This window comes from Bombina bombina, chromosome 4 (assembly GCF_027579735.1).
Source record: "Bombina bombina isolate aBomBom1 chromosome 4, aBomBom1.pri, whole genome shotgun sequence".
Taxonomy (NCBI): domain Eukaryota; kingdom Metazoa; phylum Chordata; class Amphibia; order Anura; family Bombinatoridae; genus Bombina; species Bombina bombina.
Window position 1 is genome coordinate 972,569,846 of NC_069502.1, and position 19,903 is coordinate 972,589,748.

Below are 19,903 nucleotides of genomic sequence, written 5' to 3' on the forward strand. Positions count from 1 at the left end.
GCTATATAGCTCCTCCCCTAACTGCCATATTCAGTCATTCGACCGAAAACATGCAGAGAAAGGAAAAACCATAGGGTGCAGTGGTGATTGTAGTTCAAATGAAAAAATTACCTGCCTTAAAGTGACAGGGCGGGCCGTGGACTGGATACACTACAAGAGAAATAAATTTATCAGGTAAGCATAAATTATGTTTTCTCTTGTTAATCCAGTTCTCTTGTTGTATCCAGTCCACGGATCATCCATTACTTATGGAATACCAATACCAAAGCTAAAGTACACGGATGATGGGAGGGACAAGGCAGGTACTTAAACGGAAGTTACCACTGCCTGTAAAAAACCCTTTCTCCCAAAAATAGCCTCCGAAGAAGCAAGGTATCAAATTTGTTAAATTTGAAAAGTATGAAGCGCAGACCAAGACTCCGTCTTGTAAATCTGTTCAACAGAAGCCACATTTAAAAAAGGCCCAAGTGAAAACCACAGCTCTAGTAGAATGAGCTGTAATCCCTTCAGGAGGCTGCTGTCCAGCAGTCTCATAAGCTAAATGAATTATGCTTTTTAACCAAAAAGACAGAGAGGCTGCTGAAGTCTTTTGACCTCTCCTCTGTCCAGAATAGACAACAAACAAGGTGAACGTTTGATGAAAACTGTAGTAACTTGTAAGTAAAACTTTAAAGCACAAACCACGTCCAATATTGTGTAATAGACGTTCCTTCTTTGAGGAAGGATTAGGATACAAGCATGGAACAACTATCTCTTGAGTGATGTACTTGTTAGATACCACCTTAGGAAAAAACCCAGGTTGGTACGCAGGACTACCTTATCCGTACGAAGGACCAGATAAGGAGAATCACATTGTAACACAGATAACTTGGAGACTCTACAAGTCGAGGAATTAGCTACCCAAAAGGAACTTTCCAAGATAAAGATTGATATCTATGGAACAAAAAAGGTTCAAACGGAACTTCTTGAAGAACCTTAAGAATCAGGTTTAAGCTCCATAGCGGAGCAACAGTTTTAAACACAGGCTTGGATCTAACCAAAGCCTGACCAAATGCCTGAACGTCTAGAATACCTGCCAGACGCTTGTGCAAAAAAATAGACAGAGTAAAAATCTGTCCCCTTTTAAGGAATTAGCTGACAACCCTTTTCTCAAAAACATCTTGGAGAAAAGATAATATCCTGGGAATCCAGACTTTACTCCATGAGTAACCCTTGGATTCATAACAATCAGATATTTACACCATATCTATGTTCAATTTTCCTAGAGACAGGCTTTCATGTCTGTATTAAGGTATCAATGACTGACTCGGAGAAGCCATGCTTTGATAACATCAAGCGTTCAGTCTCCAGGCAGTCCATCTCAGATTGATTCTATTTAGATGGTTGAAAGGACCCTGAGGTAGAGGGACCTGTCTCAGAAGCAGAGACCGTGATGGAAAGGATGACATGTCCACCAGATCTGCATACCAGGGTCCTGCGTGGCTACGCAGGCGCTGTCAAAAACACCAAAGCCCTCTCCTGCTTGGTCTTGACCTCCGGAGGAAATCCCACTCCCCCGGAAGAAAAGTCTGACGACTTAGAAAATCCACCTCCCAGTTCTCAACACTGGGATATGGATAGCTGATAGACAAGAGTGAGTCTCTGTCCAATGAATTATTGTAAGACTTCTAACATCGCTAGGGAACTTCTGTTCCCCCTTGATGGCTGATGTAAGCCACAGTCCGTGTATATTGTCCCGACTGAGTATGATGTACCTCAGAGTTGCTAACTGAGGCCAAGTCTGAAGAGCATGGAATATCACTCCCAGTTCCAGAATATTTATTAGAAGGAGGGTCTCCTCCTAAGTCCACTATCCCTGAGCCTTCAGGGAGTTCCAGACTGCATCCCAACCTAAAAGGCTGGCATCTATTGTAACAATTGTCCCATCTGACCTGCGGAAGGTCATACCCTTGGACAGATGGACCCGACATAGTCACCAGAGAAGAGAATCTCTGGTCTCTTGGTCCAGGTTTAACAGGGGGACAAATCTGTGTAATCCCCGTTCCCTCTGACTGAGCATGCATAGTTGCAGCGGTCCTGAAATGTAGACGTGCAAACGGTACTATGTCCCTTGCCGCTACCATTAAGCCGATTTCATTCATGTACTGAGCCACTGAAGGGCGCGGATGGGATGAAAAAACACGGCAGAAATTTAGAAACTTTGACAACCTGGACTCCGTCAGGTAAATTTTCATTTCTACAGAATCTATCAGAGTCCCTAGGAGGGAAACCCTTGAGATTGGGGATAGAGAACTCTTTCCTTGTTCACTTTCCACCCATGTGATCTCAGAAATGCCAGTACTACGTCCGTATGAGACTGGGCAATTTGGATGTTTGACGCCTGTATCAGGATGTCGTCTAAATAAGGGGCCACTTCAATGCCCCTCGGTCTAAGGACCGCCAAAGCGACCCCAGAACCTCCATAAAGATTCTTGGGGCTGTAGATATCCCAAAGGAAAGAGCTACAAACTGGTAATGCCTGTCTAGAAAGGCAAACCTGAAAAACGATGGTGATCTTTATGCATCACAATGTGAGGATAAGCATCCTTCAAATCCATTGTAGTCCTCTATCGACTCTCCTGGATCATAGTTAAGATGGTACGAATAGTTTCCATCTTAAATGACGGAATTCTGAGGAATTTGTTTAAGATCTTTAGATCCAAAATAGGTCTGAAGGTTCCCTCTCCTTGGGAACCACAAACAGATTTGAGTAAAAACTCTGTCCCTGTTCCTCTCTTGGAACTGGATGGATCTCGTACACAATGTAAGAATGCCTCCTTCTTTATCTGGTTTGCAGATAATTGTGAAAGGCGAAATCTCCCCTTTTTTTGGGGGGGAATCTTTGAAATCCAGAAGATATCTCTGGGATATAAATTCCAATGCCTAGGGATCCTGGGCATCTCTTGCCCACGCCTGGGCGAAGAATGAAAGTCTGCCCCCTATAGGATCCGTTACCGGATAGGGGTCCGTTCCTTCATGCTGCCTTAGAGGCAGCAGCAGGCTCCTTGGCCTGCTTATCTTTGTTCCAGGTCCGATTGTCTCCAGACCGCCTTGGACTGAGCAAAAATTCCCTCTTGTTTTGCCTTAGAGGAAGAGGATGCCACACCTGCCCTGAAGTTTTTAAAAGGCACGAAAATTAGACTTTTTTTTTTTTTTTTTTTGGCCTTTGATTTGGACCTATCCTGAGGAAGGGCATGACCTTTTCCTCCAGTGATATAAGCAATAATCTCCTTCAAACCAGGCCCGAATAGGGTCTGCCCCTTGAAGGGAAGTTAAGTAGCTTATTTATTAAAGTCACGACAGCTGACCATGATATAAGCCATAGCGCTCTGCGCGCCAGTATAGTAAAAAAACAGAATTCTTAGCCGTTAGTCTAGTCAAATGAACAAGGCATCAGAAAACAAAGGAATTGGCTAGCATAAGCTTGTCAAATATATTCATCCAATGGAGTCGCTTAACTGTAAAGCCTCATCAAGAGACTCAACCCAGAACGCTGCAGCAGCAGTGACAGAAGCAATGTATGCAAGGGGCTGCAGGATAAAACCCTGTTGAATAAACATTTTTTTATCCATTGGATCTAAAAAGCACAACTGTCCTCGTCAGAGGTAGTGGTACGCTTAGCTAGAGTAGAAACTCTTCTCTCCACCTTAGGAACTGTCTGCCAGAAGTCCCGTGTGGTGGTAACTATTAGAAAACATTCTTTTAAAAAATAGGAGGGGACGAGAACGGCACACCTGGTCTATCCCATTCCTTATTAAAAAAAAATTTAGTAAACCTCTTTAGGTATTGGAAAAACATCAGTACACACCGGCACTGCATATTATTTATCCAGTCTACACAATTTCTCTGGCCCTGCGATTGTACACATTCATTCAGAGCAGCCAAAGCCTCCCTGAGCAACAAGTGGAGGTTCTCAAGCATAAATTTTAAATGTAGAAATATCAGAATCAGGTTAAATCATCTTCCCTGAGTCAAAAAAAAAAATCACCCACAGACTAAGCATATTGTGAGGTAGTATCATACATGGTTCTTAAAGCGTCTGTATGCTCTGTATCTACCCCCAGAGCTAACTGCTTTCCTTTAATTTCAGGTAGTCTGACTAATACTGCTGCCAGAATATTATTCACCACCTTTGCCATGTCTTGTAAAATAAACGCTATGGGCGCCCTTGATGTACTTGGCGCCATTTGAGCGTGAGTCCCTGAAGCGGGAGTCGAAGGGTCTGACACGTGGGGAGAGTTAGTCGGCATAAATTTCCCCTCGACAGAATCCCCTGGTAAAAGAAACGCTATGGGTGCCCTTGATGTACTTGGCGCCATTTGAGCGTGAGTCCCTAAAGCGGGAGTCAAAAGGTCTGACACGTGGGGAGAGTTAGTCGGCATAACTACCCCCACGACAGAATCCTCTGGTGATGTTTTTAAAGACAAAAAATGATCTTTATTGTTTAACATGAAATCAGTACATCTGGTACACATTCTAAGATGGGGTTCCACCATGGCTTTAAAACATAATGAACACAGAGCTTCCTCTATGTTAGACATGTTAGAACAGACTAATAATGAGACTAGTAAGCTTGGAAAACACTTTAAATCAAGTTAACAAGCAAATATATAAAACGTTACTGTGCCTTTAAGAGAAACAAATTTTGTCAAAATTTGAAAAACAGTGAAAAAAAAGGCAGTAAAACAAACGAAATTTTTACAGTACATGTAATAAGGTAACAGAGCATTGCACCCACTTGCAAATGGATGATTAACCCCTTAATGCAAAAAACAGATAAAAAAAAAAAACCGACATAGACGTTTTTAAAAACAGACACAACAAACTGCCACAGCCAACAGTGGGAAGCTTCAGTTAACTGTTTCTATGCAAAATTTAAGCCAGCCATGTGGAAAAAACTTAGGCCCCAATAAGTTTTATCACCAAACATATGTTAAAAAACGATTAAACATGCCAGCAAACGTTTTAAAACACATTTTTACAAGAGTATGTATCTCTATTAATAAGCCTGATACCAGTCGCTTTTACTGCATTTAAGGCTATACCAACATTACAGTGTTATCACCAATGTACGTTAAAAAACGATTAAACATGCCAGCAAACGTTTTAAAACACATTTTTATAAGAGTATGTATCTCTATTAATAAGCCTGATACCAGTCGCTATCGCTGCATTTAAGGCTTTACTTACATTACTTCGGAATCAGCAGTATTTTCTTAGTCAATTCCATTCCTAGAAAAATATTTTACTGCACATACCTTATCTGCAGGAAAACCTGCACGCCATTCCCCCTCTGAAGTACCTCACTCCTCAGAATGTGTGAGAACAGCAAATGGATCTCAGTTACGTCTGCTAAGATCATAGAAAAACGCAGGCAGATTCTTCTTCCAAATACTGCCTGAGATAAACAGCACACTCCGGTGCCATTTAAAAATAACAAACTTTTGATTGAAGAATAAACTAAGTAGAAAGCACCACAGACTCTCACGACCTCCTATCTATGTTGAGGCTTGCAAGAGAATGACTGAATATGGCAGTTAGGGGAGGAGCTATATAGCAGCTTTGCTGTGGGTGGACTCTTGCAGCTTCCTGTTGGGAAGGAGAATATATTCCATAAGTAATGGATGATCCGTGGACTGGATACACTTAACAAGAGAAAAGCCCTTTTAAGGGCTGGTAAGGTAATAGAGCTGTTAACTATTTTAATTTAGATTAGGGAATTTTTTTATTTTGGGGGGCTTTGTTATTTTATTAGGGGGCTTAGAGTAGGTGTAATTAGCTTAAAATTCTTGTAATCTTTTTTTATTTCTTGTAATTTAGTGTTTGTTTTTTTTGTAATTTAGTTTAGTTTATTTAATTGTAGGTACTTGTAGTTAATTGATTTAATTAATTTATTGATAGTGTAGTGTCAGGTTTAATTGTAACTTAGGTTAGGATTTATTTTACAGTTAATTTTGTAATTATTTTAACTAGGTAGCTATTAAATAGTAAATAACTATTTAATAGCTATTGTACCTAGTTAAAATAAATACAAAGTTGCCTGTAAAATAAATATAAATCCTAAAATAGCTACAATATAATTATTCGTTATATTGTAGCTATATTAGGGTTTATTTTACAGGTATTTAGTTTTAAATAGGAAGACTTTAGTTAATAATATTTAACTTATTTAGTTAGATAAAAAGTATTTAACTTAGGGGGGTGTTAGGGTTAGACTTAGCTTTAGGGGTTAATACATTTATTATAGTAGCGGCGAGGTCCGGTCGGCAGATTAGGAGTTAATACTTGAAGTTAGGTGTCAGCGCTGTTAGGGAGGGCAGATTAGGGGTTAATACTATTTATTATAGGGTTTTTGAGGCGGGAGTGCGACGGTTTATGGGTTAATACATTTATTATAGTGGCGGCGAGGTCCGGTCGGCAGATTAGGGGTTAATAAATGTAGGTAAAGTAGCGGCGACGTGGGGGGGCAGATTTGGGGTTAATAAATATAATATAGGGGTCGGCGATGTTAGGGGCAGCAGATTAGGGGTACATAGGTATAATGTAGGTTGCGGCGGTGTCCGGAGCGGCAGATTAGGAGTTAATAATAAAATGCAGGGGTCAGCAATAGCGGGGGCGGCAGATTAGGGGTTAATAAGTGTAAGGTTAGGGGTGTTTCGACTCGGGGTTCATGTTAGGTGCAGACTTAGAAAGTGTTTCCCCATAGGAAACAATGGGGCTGCGTTGGGAGCTTAACGCTGCTTTTTTGCAAGTGTTAGGTTTTTTTCAGCCCAAACTGCCCCATTGTTTCCTATGGAGGAATCGTGCGCAAGCACGTTTTTCCAGCTAGCCGCTACCGTAAGCAACGCTGGTACTGAGAGTTGAAGTGGCGGTAAATATGCCTGTACGCTCCCTTTTTGGAGCCTAACGCAGCCCTTCAGAGAACTCTAAATACCAGCGTTATTTAAAAGGTGCAGGGGAAAGTAGCTAACGCACCCCTTTGGCCGCAAAACTCTAAATCTAGGCGTAAGTGAATTGCAAAAACGGTTACTTGGTAGACTGCGGTATTTTGCCATGGGGACAATAGTTGTAAAGAAGACCATTACATTATATACCTGTAATTAGCCATTTAAAGGACCTAAAGGGGTAGTGTACTGTCATTTTTCCCCCCTCTCCTTTAAAGTGTCCCCAATGATCCATTACACCTGCCAGACTATATCAAATAGTTTACACATTGCTCCTTTATCTTTATTTTGACATTTGCTGTTTTGCCTGTTGTGTTCCCACCTATACTCAAAATGTTATGGAATAGATATGTAAATAAGGTGGTTTAGAAAAAAATCACACTCAAAGTAGTGTGAGTTTGGATAGAGAAGCACTAAAAAATTTAATTTTCCATTGTTCTTTCTAAGTATTGGTCCTACTAGGTATAGAGATATAAACATTGGTGTAAATAGAGAGATAAGCTAATGTGGTACGCTCTCTGTAAGCCATTTCATTGGGTTGTGGTTTCAATTAGTAGATACAGCTATTTAATTTACAAAACTAAACCTAAATTAGCATTTTCATACATTTTAAACTCAGCAGCTGGCATAACAAGTCATTGTAAACTCCTCAAGCTAAACCATTTTTACACTGTCCCTTACAACGGTACTACAACCATTATAAACCTATAGAGGGATTTACCGTAACTTGCAAATGCAAATAAACTACAAGAATTTTAGAGGCCCAGAAATTATTGTGGGAAAAAATGGAAGAGTGACTTAAAAATTTCTAATGGTGCATTTTTATCCCAAATCTTTCTACACAGGCCCCCCTTCCCTTATCAACATAACTAAACACTCTAAACTGTAACAATTCCTTTAAAGAAAGGGCGGAGTAAAGAGAGTTGACATTTTCTTTGTGAGCTGAGATCAGTGCTGTAAAGAAGAAGGGTGGTGATGAGAACAAGGTGATGGATTGAAACTAAAAGCTGAAATTGACAATAAAAGTAAAGCCATATTAAAGACTTATCAAGTAGATTATCAGCTCCATATATTTCATGTTCTATCCATATTTAGTGTGCATTAAAGGGACAGTCACAATTAAACTTAGATAGACTAGACAGAGCATGTCATTTTAAACAACTTTCCAACGTGCTTCTATTGTCTATTTTGCTTAGTTCTCCTGGTATCCTTTGCAGACGCAGTGCTAGACTATCCTGCGCCAAGAAAACGTGCCCTGGCGCAGGGGGGAATGACCTGCACACCTTGGCTGGGAGAGCAGTGTAACAGCTGTACTTCTCCCAGTTCAGTCATGCACCTTACAGAGCTGAATGTATCTTCAGCTACATACTGAAGAATCCCCCTACTGGTCAGTAAAGTGAAGCGGGGGCTGTGCTTCCAACAATGAATTCAGCATTAGTGCAAGAGGTTTGCAGTTGGATTATGCCCCTCCCTCTCTTGCCGGGTGTTTTATCTTCTTTTTGGAGCCCTCACAAAATCAGACCCCCATGTAAGGTACCGGTATATCTTCAGCCTTCCTGCTTGACCATGAGGATAGGTTGCTGTGAGGCTGAAGGGTTCAGCAACTTCAGATAATCTCAAACTGCACAAGTCCAGATAAGTGTGCTGTGTGTACAAAATCAGTAGTCCTGTTGCTCCGATTTATTTTATTTTATTTTCACAGGAAGGGTTAGGTTGTTTTTTTTAACCCCTGCATGGAAAGCAAATTGGTAACATTCTCCCTACCCTCACTCCACTAAGTAAGCACACAATGGATAAAATAAAACTAATATACATTTGTTGAATAAATCCAACATGAATATCCAAAAATCTGCATCAAACGTGTTTACTTATTTATTTTTTTATATTGTTTAAAACTGTTCTATTACCGTATCAAATAAAAGCCAAGGAAACGAACATGTGATGTGATAGATATATAGATCAATCCTAGATGTTTCCCATATTTGTTGAGCCCTGTGTTACAGAGAAATCCTAGATGTGCTCAGGAGTGTGCACATGCCTTTAGCCATCTGGCAGCAGTGTTTGCGACTATGTATTCCCATACACACTGCTGCCATAGAAGGCTAAAGATCCTAAGTTCTTAGGTCTACTCTTAAAGGGGCATGTAACCCTTTTTTTTCATGATTTAGATAGAGCATACAATTTCCAATTTACTTCTTTTATCTAATTCCCTTTGTTCTCTTGGCATCCTTTGTTGAAACGTATACCTAGGTAGGCTCAGGTACTGAAAGCTAACTGCCGATTAGTTGCTGCACATATATGCCTCGTTATTGGCTTACTAATATTTTCAGCTAGCTCCCGCTAGTACATTGCTGCTTCTTCAAAAAAGGGAACCAACCAAGAGAATGAAGCAAAATGAACAATAGTAAATGGGAAAGTTGTTTACAAATGCATGCTCTATCTGAATAAACACAAAAAACAACTTTGGGTTTCATGTCCCTTTAAAGAAAGGATACAACAAAGAACAAAACAAAATGTAATAGTAAACTGAAAGTTCAAATATCGCATGCCCTTTCAGGAACCTTATTTAATTTTGAATTTACTGTCCCTTTAAAAATAAATTATAAAATGATATCTCAATATCCAAAGTGAATGTCACGTTTGCAGTAGACAAAGCTCTAATCTAATCTTTATTTTATATTTTATTTCTCTGGATGATGTATTATGTCCTTTAATGCTTGGCTTTCTAGTCACATTTTCCTTTATACTAATAGTCTCTATTCACCTCCCTTGTTCCAGTGCATTTAGAAACGACATATGTTGTTAAAGGGACATGAAACCCGAATTTGTTCTTTCATGATTCAGATAGAACATTTGTAAACAACTTTCCATTTTACTTCTATTTTCAATGTTGCTTCATTCTCTTGGTATCCTTTGTTAAAGACACAGCAATGCACTACTGGGAGCTAGCTGAACATATCAGTAAGCCAATCAAGAGGCATATAGGTGCAGCCAGTTAGCTCCCAGTTACAAAGCCTACCTAGGTACGCTTTTCAACAAAGGATGCCAAGGGAAATGAAGCAAACTAGATAAAAAAAAGGTAAATTGGAAAGTTGTTTAAAATTGTATGCTTCATCTGCATAAAGAAAGGGGGGAATCACGTTTCATGTCCCTTTACTTTTTTTCCTTTTACCCAAACTAGCAGTTTTAATTTTGAAATACCTTTAGAGAGTTTCCAGTGTGTAAAAGTTTCTTTAAAACAGATCCTATAAAAAAAGAGGGGGAAAAAAAAAGAAGATGTGAATACAGAGTATTTTACAAAATACCTCAAGAGGCAAACAGTGAATAAATGATCAAATGACAAACGTATATCCCGTTTACAGTGCGTTTAAATAAGAGTACTTGAAACTGGTTTCTTGTAATATAAAAGCCTCTTTTAGTTATAGCACTATGCTCTAGTATCGTACAACACAAACAATACAGCCTTAAAGGGAAGGTCAATTATGATGAATTAGTGCCCGGTTTTAATAAACCTATTAAAAACAAGGGCACTTTAATTCATCAAAATTTACATTTCACTTGTTTTCTTCAAAAACTTACCTTTTAATCCTGGCAGCCGCTCCAGCACTTCCTCCGCCCGTCACAAACCGTCTTTTCAGGTCCAAAATGACAAATCTAGCTTCCTCCAATCACGGCGTTGCATCAGGCCAAGACTCCCCCAGGGGGGAAGCCGTGATTGGAGGAAGCCGGATTCTTCATTTCGGATGTCTGCAGAGGCTTCCGACGGCCGTGGGAATCACTGGAGCGGCTGATAGAATGAAAAGATAAGTTTTTGAAGAAAGAGAGTGAAATGTCAATTTTGATTAATTAAAGTGCCCTTGTTTTTAATAGGATTATTAAAAACCGGGCACTAATTCATCAAATTTGACCTTCGCTTCAAATTAAAATGTGTAATACACAAAAGCAAATCATTTTTAAAACTGCCTAACTGAAAACAAAATTTAAACTTACTGACAAATCTATTTCTTCATACTTGAAGCTGTTACGGTTAAAGTACGAAATCCAGGTAATCCTAGAATTACCCAGGTAAAATGGACATTACCCAAGCCGCTGTGGGTAAAGCCCGATGTCCTGTAAATCCCCCATCTTTACGATTTCTTTCGCCACCGCCTGGTGGGTTCAAGGAAGGCGCCCCACCAATCCTCTGGCTTCCACTTCAAGTGAACCTTGAGGAATGAGGTTTAAAAGGGGGGTTTCACCCATCATTGAACTCCCCCGGCAGAGGCAAAAAAAGATAGTGAAGATGGGGTAATAACAGTGCAGGCTATATATGTTTGATGCAGTGACTCCATACATCGGGCTTTACCGACAGCCGTTTGGGTAATGTCCATTTTACCCGGGTAATCCTAGGTTTACCCAATATCTGACTTTACCCATAACATAGCAATCAAAAAACTGTGACCTGGAAGAAACCAGCTCTTAGCTTCAAATAAGGAGATTGTTAATCTGTTGCCAGAACATATTTATTAACTTCAATATAGTACTTTTGCCTTTTTTTATGATTAGGATCGAAGTAAATAACAATGCTCTCAGAATTAATTTGCTACATATTACCAATTTAGTAAGAAAAGAAGGTGAAGTTCATATTGGGCAAGTTGGACAATGAAAGATGGGCATACAGCTCTGAAACACGTCTGGCTGTGGAGAATGCCGCCAACAAAATGGTCTATAATTAGAAGCTTTAACCCCTTAAGGAACAGGAATTTCAGAGAGAAAAAAATTACCCAAAAGACCAGAGATTTTGTTAGCATTTTTGCTATCACTCTATTTAAAACAGAAATAGAGCCTTGGTTTGTTTGTTTTTAATTTACCGAAGAGAACCACCACCCCTTTTCCGTAGTGCAGCGTCCCATTCCTCCCTCTAATTGTATTTTCTGTAATTTAGGGTCACTCCCACTCCCCAGATTAGCTGCTGGGCCAAATCCCACACCGCCCACCGGCACCAACGGTGATTGTTACAGACAGTGACACAGACCGTATCTTTGTTTGTAACAATCTAACAATCTACCTTCATATGGTAACAGATCAGCACTCCCTTACAATATGAAGGTAGATGCCTTCTGCCTCTGGCTGTGGTCTTAGCTGGCAGAGCGGAGACCGCAGCATGAGGCAGAAGGTACGATGTAGCTACTACGTGAACAGGGTACGCTGGGCAAAGTATCCAGTGAAGTAGTAGCTATGTCCATATGGCTTTAGGGACATTCTGTGGGGGAGTCTCTTAAACGGAATGCTCTAACTGAATCATGTAAGTTTAATTTTGACTTTAGTGTTCCTTTAAAGGCAAAAGCTACATGACAAGACTAGGTACAAACAGTGTGGTGTTCAGTCTCACTGGAGGTGATAAAAATCCCTAGCACTCAATGTCATAATGAAATGCAGAATTTGCACAAAGTATTGCCAACCAAAGCAATTATAATACTTATTATTAGCTATTACACCAATAACGCTATTTATTTGTTTCTTCAGTGAATATCTGAATTTTACAGTAACTGGACATATTTTCTAGTTCTCTCTTAGGCTGGTCGTCTGGCACCTAAATACAAATCACCAAGACTATGTTTAGAATACGTTTGTTTAGCAAAAAATAGAATGCAAACACATACACTTCTTGTGTATTCAATATGAATGAGCACACATCTGGGGAAAGTTTATATTAAGGAAAACAAGTTCAACATACCAGGCTTATTAATGTTTTTAAAGCCTAACGTGCACAATGACAGTCTACATGTTACACAATGATAGCAAAAAAAAAGAAAAAGGAATGAACAGGAAGGAATATGTTTCCTGAAGCCTGGGCAGATGTCTCTGTTTTCCCCACACACCAACAACAGTCACTTGTCTGTTTGACCTTACACTTCCACCTATTATTTCAACAGATATATTGCTGCCGACTCAGCATGAAACTAAAAGCACAACGGACTTCAGTGTAAATCACTCTCGCCTAAAATATACAGCTTTAGAGAATATGTCAAGGATTTTACTTATTCTTGCAGTGTTAGGCATGTGTGGGAGACTCTCAGTGGCACATGCTAGTAACAAGCCAAAAACATAATCATAATTTATTTGTAAAAAAAAAAGGGGGGGGGGGTAAATTTAAAATGAAACAAATATTTATAGCATTTCTTTCGCACTTATTACTGATGTTTATTGGCTGATAACAACAACTCTTACTATTTTATTGATTGAGAAGGACATGTATCTGCAAGTGCAACTAGAAAACATTAGCATATCCAGGACAGTAATATGATTATTTTTTCAATATACAAATACATTTTGTAGCATCCTGCTTTATGACCAAAACAAATTTACTAATAGATTAATTAATTAAATAATTAAAGAGATCATAAATTTTACATGTTTTAAAATCAGGTCTGTAATCTAAGCAATATTTTACAGGGAAGTTAAATTGATCACTTCTACTAAAGATATGCCGTAACTTACTTTTCAATCTAGTTGTGCCATTCTGATACCCTGCACTCCGGCCGCCCACTTCAGAACTCATATTTTTGTGAGTTAACAGTTTGAATTGTGGTCCAATCTGTGCTCTAGCTACAAAAAAAGTGCCTTACAGCTAGAGCGACGATTGGAGAACAGTTCAAACCGTTGGCTCACCAAAATAAAATTTTGAAGTGAGCAGCCAGAGCTCAGGGTATTAGAACAGCACGGCTAGAAAGTTACAATGCATCATTATTATAAGTGATCAATTAAAGTCCCTGTAAAAAATTGCTCAGATTCCGGACCTGATTTCAAAACATGTACAGTTTACCATCACTTTAATCAGATTGTTATATCACCCCTATTAAGACAAAAAAATAATAATAAAAAAAATAGAAATTGTTGAAACAAAAGATGATTGGCGGTAGGTTAAGAGCACTCCAGCCTCCAGCCAGTAATGTTTCATCAAGAAGAGTAAAGAAGTGCTGACATATAAAACCATTTATCGAGTATTTCTGATTTCTGCTTAATTAATATATTTGCTGTAAACTATTGAAAGTATCAGTTTGTCTTTGTTCCCACTACACCATTTAATCCAACTAAAGACATTGTAATATTTAGAGATATTAAAGTGATTGTAAAGTTTAATGAATAAGTGCCCAGTAACTAAAAGTAATCTTAAAAACAGGGGCACTTTCATTCATTTAACGTTACAATGAAGCTTTATTTAAAAAAAAAAATACCTTTGCTTTATGGTATATATAACGCTGATTCTCCACCCGCAGCTCCTGCTTTCATTAGCATATTGATGATGATCCAGCTTCCTCCAATCATTGTGTGCCACAATGATTGGCGTAAGCTGGATTCGTCATCGATCTGCTAAAGAAAGCAGGAGCTGGGGGGAGAGGATTGGCGTTATATATACCATAACGCAAAGGTATTTTTTTTTAAAAAGCGTTGTAAAGTCGAATTAAAGTGCCCCCGTTTTTAAGATTACTTTTAGTTAACGGGCACATATTCATTAAACTTTACAATCACTTTAAGAAAGATATTTACCAAATCTACTCGTTTATATCTCACAGCGAACTTATTATGTGTTAAACTTTATTTAAAAAAAATTATGTTAACTACTTAATCAAAATTTTCGGCAGGTGTGAAAAAATGCTGTAAAGTAAGAATGCTTTCAAAAATAGAAATATTAGTTTATTTTTATTAAATAACAAAATCCAAAGTGAGCGAACATATATTTGGTGTAACCACCCTTTGCCTTCAAAACAGAATCAATTATCTAGGTAAACTTGCACACAGTTTTTTAAAGGAACTCGACAGGTTTGTTGTTCCAAACAACTTGGAGAAGTAACCACAGTTCGTCTGGGGATTTAGGCAGCATCAGTTGCTTCTATCTTTTCATGTAATCTCGGACAGACTCAATGAAGTTGAGATAAAGGCTCTGTGGGGCCATAACATCACATCCAGGACTTGGTATCCTTTGTTGGAAAATCATACCTAGGTAGACTCACAGGAGCAGCAATTATTGGAACATTATATATATATATATATATATATATATATATATATATATATATATATATAACAGAATTTATGTTTACCTGATAAATTACTTTCTCCAACGGTGTGTCCGGTCCACGGCGTCATCCTTACTTGTGGGATATTCTCTTCCCCAACAGGAAATGGCAAAGAGCCCAGCAAAGCTGGTCGCATGATCCCTCCTAGGCTCCGCCTTCCCCAGTCATTCGACCGACGTAAAGGAGGAATATTTGCATAGGAGAAATCATATGATACCGTGGTGACTGTAGTTAGAGAAAATAAATCATCAGACCTGATTAAAAAACCAGGGCGGGCCGTGGACCGGACACACCGTTGGAGAAAGTAATTTATCAGGTAAACATAAATTCTGTTTTCTCCAACATAGGTGTGTCCGGTCCACGGCGTCATCCTTACTTGTGGGAACCAATACCAAAGCTTTAGGACACGGATGATGGGAGGGAGCAAATCAGGTCACCTAGATGGAAGGCACCACGGCTTGCAAAACCTTTCTCCCAAAAATAGCCTCAGAAGAAGCAAAAGTATCAAATTTGTAAAATTTAGTAAAAGTGTGCAGTGAAGACCAAGTCGCTGCCTTACATATCTGATCAACAGAAGCCTCGTTCTTGAAGGCCCATGTGGAAGCCACGGCCCTAGTGGAATGAGCTGTGATTCTTTCAGGAGGCTGCCGTCCGGCAGTCTCATAAGCCAATCTGATGATGCTTTTAAGCCAAAAAGAGAGAGAGGTAGAAGTTGCTTTTTGACCTCTCCTTTTACCAGAATAAACAACAAACAAGGAAGATGTTTGTTCGAAATCCTTTGTAGCCTCTAAATAGAATTTTAGAGCACGAACTACATCCAAATTGTGCAACAAACGTTCCTTCTTCGAAACTGGATTCGGACACAAAGAAGGCACGACTATCTCCTGGTTAATATTTTTGTTAGAAACAACTTTCGGAAGAAAACCAGGTTTAGTACGCAAAACCACCTTATCTGCATGGAACACCAGATAAGGAGGAGAACACTGCAGAGCAGATAACTCTGAAACTCTTCTAGCAGAAGAAATTGCAACCAAAAACAAAACTTTCCAAGATAATAACTTGATATCAACGGAATGTAGGGGTTCAAACGGAACCCCCTGAAGAACTGAAAGAACTAAATTAAGACTCCAAGGAGGAGTCAAAGGTTTGTAAACAGGCTTGATTCTAACCAGAGCCTGAACAAAAGCTTGAACATCTGGCACAGCCGCCAGCTTTTTGTGAAGTAAAACAGATAAAGCAGAAATCTGTCCCTTCAAAGAACTTGCAGATAATCCTTTCTCCAAACCTTCTTGAAGAAAGGATAGAATCTTAGGAATTTTTATCTTGTTCCATGGGAATCCTTTAGATTCACACCAACAGATATATTTTTTCCATATTTTATGGTAGATTTTTCTAGTTACAGGCTTTCTGGCCTGAACAAGAGTATCAATGACAGAATCTGAGAACTCTCGCTTTGATAAAATCAAGCGTTCAATCTCCAAGCAGTCAGTTGGAGTGAGGCCAGATTCGGATGTTCGAATGGACCTTGAACAAGAAGGTCCTGTCTCAAAGGTAGCCTCCATGGTGGAGCCGATGACATATTCACCAGATCTGCATACCAAGTCCTGCGTGGCCACGCAGGAGCTATCAAGATCACCGATACCCTCTCCTGTTTGATCCTGGCTACCAGCCTGGGAATGAGAGGAAACGGTGGGAACACATAAGCTAGGTTGAAGCTCCAAGGTGCTACTAGTGCATCCACTAGAGTCGCCTTGGGATCCCTGGATCTGGACCCGTAGCAAGGAACCTTGAAGTTCTGACGAGACGCCATCAGATCCATGTCTGGAATGCCCCATAATTGAATTATTTGGGCAAAGATTTCCGGATGGAGTTCCCACTCCCCCGGATGAAATGTCTGACGACTCAGAAAATCCGCTTCCCAATTTTCCACTCCTGGGATGTGGATTGCAGACAAGTGGCAGGAGTGAGTCTCCGCCCATTGAATTATTTTGGTCACTTCTTCCATCGCCAGGGAACTCCTTGTTCCCCCCTGATGGTTGATATACGCAACAGTCGTCATGTTGTCTGATTGAAACCGTATGAATTTGGCCTTTGCTAGCTGAGGCCAAGCCTTGAGAGCATTGAATATCGCTCTCAGTTCCAGAATATTTATCGGGAGAAGAGATTCTTCTCGAGACCAAAGACCCTGAGCTTTCAGGGGTTCCCAGACTGCGCCCCAGCCCACCAGACTGGCGTCGGTCGTGACAATGACCCACTCTGGTCTGCGGAAGCTCATCCCTTGTGACAGGTTGTCCAGGGTCAGCCACCAACGGAGTGAATCTCTGGTCCTCTGATCTACTTGTATCGTCGGAGACAAGTCTGTATAATCCCCATTCCACTGACTGAGCATGCACAGTTGTAATGGTCTTAGATGAATTCGCGCAAAAGGAACTATGTCCATTGCCGCGACCATCAAACCTATTACTTCCATGCACTGCGCTATGGAAGGAAGAAGAACAGAATGAAGTATTTGACGAGAGCTTAGAAGTTTTGATTTTCTGGCCTCTGTCAGAAAAATCCTCATTTCTAAGGAGTCTATTATTGTTCCCAAGAAGGGAACTCTTGTTGACTGAGATAGAGAACTTTTTTCTACGTTCACTTTCCACCCGTGAGATCTGAGAAAGGCCAGGACAATGTCCGTATGAGCCTTTGCTTGTGGTAGAGACGACGCTTGAATCAGTATGTCGTCCAAGTAAGGTACTACTGCAATGCCCCTTGGTCTTAGCACCGCTAGAAGGGACCCTAGTACCTTTGTGAAAATTCTTGGAGCAGTGGCTAATCCGAATGGAAGTGCCACAAACTGGTAATGCTTGTCCAGAAAGGCGAACCTTAGGAACTGATGATGTTCCTTGTGGATAGGAATATGTAGATACGCATCCTTTAAATCCACCGTGGTCATGAATTGACCTTCCTGGATGGAAGGAAGAATTGTCCGAATGGTTTCCATTTTGAACGATGGAACCTTGAGAAATTTGTTTAGGATCTTGAGATCTAAGATTGGTCTGAATGTTCCCTCTTTTTTGGGAACTATGAACAGATTGGAGTAGAATCCCATCCCTTGTTCTCCTAATGGAACAGGATGAATCACTCCCATTTTTAACAGGTCTTCTACACAATGTAAGAATGCCTGTCTTTTTATGTGGTCTGAAGACAATTGAGACCTGTGGAACCTCCCCCTTGGGGGTAGCTCCTTGAATTCCAGAAGATAACCTTGGGAGACTATTTCTAGCGCCCAAGGATCCAGAACATCTCTTGCCCAAGCCTGAGCGAAGAGAGAAAGTCTGCCCCCCACCAGATCCGGTCCCGGATCGGGGGCCAACATCTCATGCTGTCTTGGTAGCAGTGGCAGGTTTCTTGGCCTGCTTACCTTTGTTCCAGCCTTGCATTGGCCTCCAGGCTGGCTTGGTTTGAGAAGTATTACCCTCTTGCTTAGAGGATGTAGAACTTGGGGCTGGTCCGTTTCTGCGAAAGGGACGAAAATTTGGTTTATTTTTAGCCTTAAAAGACCTATCCTGAGGAAGGGCGTGGCCCTTACCCCCAGTGATATCTGAAATAATCTCTTTCAAGTCAGGGCCAAACAGCGTTTTCCCCTTGAAAGGTATGTCAAGCAATTTGTTCTTGGAAGACGCATCCGCTGACCAAGATTTTAGCCAAAGCGCTCTGCGCGCCACAATAGCAAACCCCGAATTTTTCGCCGCTAATCTAGCCAATTGCAAAGTGGCGTCTAAAGTAAAAGAGTTAGCCAATTTAAGAGCATGAATTCTGTCCATAATCTCCTCATAAGAAGAATCTTTATTGAGCGACTTTTCTAGTTCATCGAACCAGAAACACGCTGCTGTAGTGACAGGAACAATGCATGAAATTGGTTGTAGAAGGTAACCTTGCTGAACAAACATCTTTTTAAGCAAACCCTCTAATTTTTTATCCATAGGATCTTTGAAAGCACAACTATCTTCTATAGGGATAGTAGTGCGTTTGTTTAGAGTAGAAACCGCCCCCTCGACCTTGGGGACTGTCTGCCATAAGTCCTTTCTGGGGTCGACCATAGGAAACAATTTCTTAAATATAGGGGGAGGGACAAAAGGTATGCCGGGCCTTTCCCATTCTTTGTTTACAATGTCCGCCACCCGCTTGGGTATAGGAAAAGCTTCGGGGGGCCCCGGGACCTCTAGGAACTTGTCCATCTTACATAATTTCTCTGGAATGACCAAATTGTCACAATCATCCAGAGTAGATAACACCTCCTTAAGCAGAGCGCGGAGATGTTCCAATTTAAACTTGAATGTAATCACATCAGGTTCAGCTTGTTGAGAAATTTTCCCTGAATCTGAAATTTCTCCCTCAGACAAAACCTCCCTGGCCCCCTCAGACTGGTGTAGGGGCATGTCAGAACCATTATAATCAGCGTCCTCATGCTCTTCGGAATTTTCTAAAACAGAGCAGTCGCGCTTTCGCTGATAAGTGGGCATTTTGGCTAAAATGTTTTTGATAGAATTATCCATTACAGCCGTTAATTGTTGCATAGTAAGGAGTATTGGCGCACTAGATGTACTAGGGGCCTCCTGTGTGGGCAAGACTGGCGTAGACGAAGGAGGGGATGATGCAGTACCATGCTTACTCCCCTCACTTGAGGAATCATCTTGGGCATCATTTTCTCTAAATTTTGTGTCACATACATCACATCTATTTAAATGAGAAGGAACCTTGGCTTCCTCACATACAGAACATAGTCTATCTGATAGTTCAGACATGTTAAACAGGCATAAACTTGATAACAAAGTACAAAAAACGTTTTAAAATAAAACCGTTACTGTCACTTTA

General features: G+C 40.2%; 1 protein-coding gene across 2 annotated transcripts in view; it reads right to left on the bottom strand.

Annotated features, from left to right (window-relative positions):
- The window catches only part of RALGAPA2 (Ral GTPase activating protein catalytic subunit alpha 2), a 1,332,894-nt gene that overhangs the window by 1,129,119 nt on the left and 183,872 nt on the right, over nt 1-19,903 (bottom strand). For both annotated transcript variants that reach the window (XM_053712011.1, XM_053712010.1), the window contains exon 5: nt 10,185-10,228. In XM_053712011.1, coding sequence (XP_053567986.1) covers nt 10,185-10,228 — 44 coding nt within the window. The remainder of the gene's footprint in view (nt 1-10,184; nt 10,229-19,903) is intronic.